Source organism: Xyrauchen texanus, chromosome 25 (genome assembly GCF_025860055.1).
Source record: "Xyrauchen texanus isolate HMW12.3.18 chromosome 25, RBS_HiC_50CHRs, whole genome shotgun sequence".
NCBI lineage: Eukaryota > Metazoa > Chordata > Actinopteri > Cypriniformes > Catostomidae > Xyrauchen > Xyrauchen texanus.
In genome coordinates this window covers 3,556,048-3,564,215 of record NC_068300.1, presented here as the reverse complement: position 1 = coordinate 3,564,215, position 8,168 = coordinate 3,556,048, and the positions used below count along the sequence as shown (strand labels likewise).

General features: G+C 40.7%; 1 protein-coding gene across 1 annotated transcript; it reads left to right on the top strand.

Moving 5' to 3' along the window:
• Nucleotides 1–6,432: 6,432 nt before the first annotated feature.
• LOC127618629 (N(G),N(G)-dimethylarginine dimethylaminohydrolase 1-like) lies at nt 6,433–7,713 on the top strand. Its single transcript, XM_052091202.1, has 2 exons — nt 6,433–6,707; nt 7,005–7,713. Exons 1-2 carry the CDS (start codon nt 6,567–6,569, stop codon nt 7,119–7,121), a joined length of 258 nt encoding a protein of 85 aa, XP_051947162.1. The 5' UTR covers nt 6,433–6,566; the 3' UTR covers nt 7,122–7,713.
• Nucleotides 7,714–8,168: the final 455 nt, after the last annotated feature.

The window sequence follows — 8,168 nt, the reverse complement described above, 5'->3', positions numbered from 1 at the left end:
CATATAACACACACACATATAAACACACCTCACAAACACACACACACACATATAAACACACTCACAAACACACACACACACATATAAACACACTCACAAACACACACACACATATAAACACACTCACAAACACACACACACATATAAACACACAACACACACACACACATATAAACACACTCACAAACACACACACACACATATAAACACACTCACAAACACACACACACACATAAACACACTCACAAACACACACACATATAAACACACTCACAAACACACACACATATAAACACACTCACAAACACACACACATAAACACACTCACAAACACACACACATATAAACACACTCACACACACACACATATAAACACACTCACAAACACACACACACACATATAAACACACTCACAAACACACACACACATATAAACACACTCACAAACACACACACACACACAAACACACTCACACACACACATATAAACACACTCACACACACACACACACATATAAACACACTCACACGCACACACACGCACATATAAACACACTCACAAACACACACACACACATATAAACACACTCACACACACACACATATAAACACACTCACACGCACACACACGCACATATAAACACACTCACAAACACACATACACGCATATAAACACACTCACAAACACATATAAACACACTCACACGCACACACACGCACATATAAACACACTCACAAACACACACACATATAAACACACTCACACACACACACACACATATAAACACACTCACACACACACACATATAAACACACTCACAAACACACACACATATAAACACACTCACACACACACACATATAAACACACTCACACGCACACACACACACATATAAACACACTCACAAACACACACACATATAAACACACTCACAAACACACACACATATAAACACACACATATAAACACACTCACAAACACACACACACACACATATAAACACACTCACAAACACAAACACACATATAAACACACTCACACACACACACATATAAACACACTCACAAACACATGCGCACACACACACACATATAAACACTCACAAACACACACACATATAAACACACACATATAAACACACTCACAAACACACACACATATAAACACACACATATAAACACACACATATAAACACACTCACAAACACACACACATATAAACACACACATATAAACACACTCACAAACACACACACATATAAACACACTCACAAACACACACACACATATAAACACACACACATATAAACACACTCACAAACACACACACACATAAACACACTCACAAACACACACACACATATAAACACACTCACAAACACACACACACACATATAAACACACTCACAAACACACACACACATATAAACACACTCACAAACACACACACACACACACAAACACACTCACACACACACACACATATAAACACACACGCACACACACGCACATATAAACACACTCACAAACACACACACATATAAACACACTCACAAACACACACACACACATATAAACACACTCACACACACATATAAACACACTCACACACACACACATATAAACACACTCACAAACACACACACATATAAACACACTCACAAACACACACACATATAAACACACACACACACATATAAACACACTCACAAACACACACACACAGACAGACACACTCACAAACACACACACACACATATAAACACACTCACAAACACACACTCACAAACACACACACAAACACACACACACACACACACATATAAACACACACGCACACACACGCACATATAAACACACTCACAAACACACACACATATAAACACACACACACACACATATAAACACACTCACAAACACATGCGCACACACACACACATATAAACACTCACAAACACATGCGCACACACACACACATATAAACACTCACAAACACATGCGCACACACACACACATATAAACACACTCACAAACACACACACACACATATAAACACACTCACACACACACACACACATATAAACACACTCACACACACGCACACACACACATATAAACACACTCACAAACACACACACACACACATATAAACACTCACAAACACACACACACACATATAAACACACTCACAAACACACACACACACACATATAAACACTCACAAACACACACACACACACATATAAACACACTCACACACACACACATATAAACACACTCACAAACACACACACATATAAACACACTCACACACACACACACACACATATAAACACACTCACAAACACATGCGCACACACACATATAAACACACTCACAAACACATGCGCACACACACACACACATATAAACACTCACAAACACATGCGCACACACACACACACATATAAACACTCACAAACACACACACACACACACATATAAACACACTCACAAACACATGCGCACACACACACACACATATAAACACACTCACACACACACACACACACATATAAACACACTCACAAACACACACACATATAAACACACTCACACACACACACACATATAAACACACTCACAAACACATGCGCACACACACACACATATAAACACTCACAAACACATGCGCACACACACACACACATATAAACACTCACAAACACATGCGCACACACACACACATATAAACACTCACAAACACATGCGCACACACACACACATAAAAACACACTCACAAACACACACACACACATATAAACACACTCACAAACACACACACACACACATATAAACACACTCACACACACACTCACACACACACACATATAAACACACTCACAAACACATGCGCACACACACACATATAAACACACTCACACACACACACACACACACATATAAACACACTCACAAACACACACACACACATATAAACACACTCACACACACACACACACACACATATAAACACACTCACACACACACTCACACACACACACACACATATAAACACACTCACACACACACTCACACACACACACATATAAACACACTCACAAACACACACACACACATATAAACACACTCACACACACACACACACACACATATAAACACACTCACACACACACTCACACACACACACATATAAACACACTTACACACACACTACACACACACACACACACATATAAACACACTCACACACACACTCACACACACACACATATAAACACACTCACAAACACATGCGCACACACACACATATAAACACACTCACACACACACACACATATAAACACACTCACACACACACACACATATAAACACACTCACAAACACATGCGCACACACACACACATATAAACACTCACAAACACATGCGCACACACACACACACATATAAACACTCACAAACACATGCGCACACACACACACATAAAAACACACTCACAAACACACACACACACATATAAACACACTCACAAACACACACACACACACATATAAACACACTCACACACACACACACATATAAACACACTCACACACACACTCACACACACACACATATAAACACACTCACAAACACACACACACACACATATAAACGCACTCACACACACACACACATATAAACACACTCACACACACACTCACACACACACACATATAAACACACTCACAAACACACACACACACACACACATATAAACACACTCACAAACACACACACACATATAAACACACTCACACACACACACATATAAACACACACACACACATATAAACACACACACACACACATAAACACACACACACACACACACACACACATATAAACACACTCACAAACACACACACACATATAAACACACTCACACACACACACATATAAACACACACACACACATATAAACACACACACACATAAACACACACACACACACACACACACACACACACACACAGGTTGAAGCAGAGTTCAGTTGGAATCATGCAGTCTCTGTCATCACACACATCTGTTTCTCTCAATCGCTCTTTCCACAGATTACATAAAGCACAATTAAAGACATCTGCTCAGAGGAATGTGTGTGTGAGGTACATTTAAAGGAACAGTTCACCCAAAAATAATTCACTTCAAAAACAATGCAAATTCAATCTTCTCTCGTGTGCTCATGAACGTTCAATGGATGTGTTAACAGAATATTCTAGATAAGATAACCGCGGTCGACTTCATTTGTGGCATTGTGATGTTAGCACACAAATGTTTTGTGACTCGTCCCGTTCCAGTGCGGCACTTCCAATGTGTCAATCCGTAAACGTTTAAACACTGTTTCACAAGTATAGACTCAAGACGTCAACCTGATCTAATATCCATGTGTCATATGTTGTTGGAAAGCTCTAGAAGAGTAAAATACAACCAGAATATTTGTTTTACTCATAGACAAAAATATAGTGAGTAACAGCTAAATATGTGTTTTTGACAATTATGTTGGTGTTACTGCATTTTTGTTTACATCACGAAAAATAAATGGAACATACTGTTATTTAGAGGAGGTGATTATCTTTCAATCGAGTCCACACACAAGATAATCAGATGTATAGATCATTAGATAATCCACATGAAGCACAATGTTACATATGACCACCAGGAGATGGTGCCAAATACACGACACAGACTCAATGATGACTCAAATGACACAGAATGAAACTCATTCTGTGAAATCTCATGACTAAAATCATGTCTGCATGCTATGAAACCTTTAGTCATTGTTGTGTTTGCATGTGTAATTAGTTCTTATGTACAATTATGATCTTTTATTTGTTTGGAGATGTTTTTGGACACTATGATCAATTATATTTGTAATTTTGAAACTTTGATTGCTTCAATACAAACATTTCCTCAAATACAGTCGACATGATTGAGAACAAGACTAAAGCTAATATTAAGGGAATTATTCAGAGCCCTCTTATCACCCAGAGATATACTATATAATTGTCTTTAATTTTGGGTATGACACTGAAACGGGACATCTTTATAAAGAGCTTCAGAGCTTAAAGGGTTAATAGTGCAAATAAAACCCTCCATAGTCCTTCTGAAGACCTGGAATATGCAGCACGAGCGGCACATGTTACTTTTATAATACTTGAGGGACACTATACTGCCATCGAATTCAAAAGATGAGGGGCTATAATTATTCAAACCTTTTGTCTCACACACACAGACACACAAACACACACACAAAATCACACACACACACAAACACACACACAGACACACAAACACACACACAAAATCACACACACACACACACAAAAACACACAGACACACACAGACACACACACCACACAGACACACACACACACACAAACACACACACAGACACACAAACACACACACAAAATCACACACACACAGACACACACAAAAACACACAGACACACACAACACACAGACACACAAACACACACACAAAATCACACACACACACAAACACACACACAGACACACAAACACACACACAAAATCACACACACACACACACAAAAACACACAGACACACACAGACACACACAGACACACACACCACACAGACACACACACACACACAAACACACACACAGACACACAAACACACACACAAAATCACACACACACAGACACACACAAAAACACACAGACACACACAACACACAGACACACAAACACACACACAAAATCACACACACACACAAACACACACACAGACACACAAACACACACACAAAATCACACAAACACACACACAGACACACACAAAAACACACAGACACACACAGACACACAAACACACACACAAAATCACACACACACACACAAAAACACACAGACACACACACACACCAAAAACACACAAACACACAAACACACACACAGACACACACCAAAAGCACACACAAAGACACACACACACACAAAAACACACACACACACAAAAACACACACAAAAAACACATACACACAAACACACACACACACACAAAAACACACACACACATAAAACACACACACATAAAACACACACACAACACACACACACACACACACACATAAAACACACACACAACACACACATAAAACACACACACAACACACACACACAAACACACACACACAAAAATACACATTGTACAGGTTTGGAACAATAAATGGTGACAGAAATTGTATTTTTTGGCCAGCTTGCCCTGTTAGTGTGTACTGACTCTGCTTTCAATAAATAATAAATGAAACACAACAAATAATAATAATAATAATAATAATAATTTCCCGCTGGTATGAAAGTCCTGATCCTGATAACTGCCCAAACACGTCTAATTCAGACAATACAGACTCTAGTGTGAGCGCATTGTCTCTCTCTCTCTCTCTCTCTCTACATCTCTCTCTCTCTCTCTCTCTCTCTATACATCTCTCTCTCTCTCTCTCTCTCTCTCTCTCTCTCTATACATCTCTCTCTCTCGCTCTCTCTCTCTGTAGATCATGCAGCAGATGAGTGATCATAAATATGATAAACTAACAGTTCCTGATGATTTGGCGGCAAACTGTGTCTACATGAATCTGTCCGGTAAAGGTCACGTGCTGCTCCACTGCACAGCGGAGAAGTATCCCGACAGCTTCAAGGTCACACACACACACCTCTACACAGATATTCCCTTTAACCTACTGTATGTACGGTATATTTCATAAACTAATCTCACGCCAAAGTCAGAGACACTCGCTGTTATTTCAGGACAGCAGAGAGGAATCTGTTCTTGGAGAGCTCTCCGGAAAACACTGCCGACCTGTTGGAGAGACTCCATAGAATAACACATCTCTTTAGGAGACTTCAAGAGGGTGTAGTGTCACTCTCGCTATATTGTCCTGACGGCGTCGGCCATTCTGGCTCGAAGGTTTGATGTCTTGTTTGTCATGTTGCAGGTGTTTGAGAAACTGAAGGATCACATGCTCATCCCGGTGTCCAATCAGGAGAAAGAGAAGGTGGATGGAGCTCTGACCTGCTGCTCCGTCCTCATCAACAAGATGAACAAGATCTGACCGACTCCTCGCCGTTATGAGCGTCACGCTGAAGCCATATGCAATACTGTATTCTACCACTAGAGGGCTCTTACTGTAGGACATGCCATTGGGTCTCATTCATGAAACACCAGCAGAACAAATGTCTGTGTAAATCTTTAAAAGCAAATATAATAAATGTTTTGTTTGGCAATTTATGTGGTTTGAGATTAATGTGAAACTATCACGTGACTATGACACATCCCCGCAGTCTCTGACGCTTTCGACCTGTCAATCATTTTGCGTGTTCTCATAGTGTTGCAGTGAATTATTGAGGCTTAATGCCGTTCTTATGCCATGTTGTTCATAGCAGGTGCCAGTTGAGGGCGCCGTTTCGCTGCTGTTGTGTTTAACAACCGTTTCTGCGCGATGTCTGTCTCAATAAAGCTCATTCGGTCCGTTGGGAGGGCCGGGGTTTTGGAAAGAGGGGGCGTGGCTAATCCAACAGCCCAGTCTCGTGGAAGAAGAACGGCTAAAATCGCGTCAGGCACCTTTAAATGTAAAATTACAAATAAAGGTTAAAAAATGTATTGGCCAAGTTTTCCCCCAATTTATTTTTTTACCAACATTTCATTGCTCGTGCCCAAAAGTAGTTTGGGGGTGTTGTTCATGCCCAAAAGTTGTTGGGGGTGTTCGTTGTTCGCACGCTAAGTGTTATTGGGGGTGGGGGGTGTTCGTTGTTCGCACGCTAAGTGTTATTGGGGGTGGGGGGTGTTCGTTGTTCGCGGCCAAAAGTTGTTGGGGGGTTCATTGTTCGTGCCCAAAAGTTGTTGGGGGGTTCATTGTTCGTGCCCAAAAGTTGTTGGGGGTGGGGGGTGTTCGTTGTTCGTGCCCAAAAGTTGTTGGGGGGGGGGGGTGTTCGTTCTTCGTGCCCAAAAGTTGTTGGGGGTGTTATTTGTACCCAAAAATTGTTGGGGGGTGTGGGGTGGGCGGGGTGTTATTCATGCCCAATAGTTGTTGGAGGGTGCGGGGGGGGGGTGGGGGGTTCGTTGTTTGCGTCCAAAAGTTGTTGCTGGGCTTTAACGATGC

Coding starts and splice junctions, on each gene's coding strand:
- LOC127618629 (XM_052091202.1), top strand. CDS start 6,567: ATGCAGCAGATGAGTGATCATAAATATGATAAACTAACAGTTCCTGAT. Junction 6,708..7,004: donor AGTATCCCGACAGCTTCAAG/GTCACACACACA, acceptor GTCATGTTGCAG/GTGTTTGAGAAACTGAAGGA.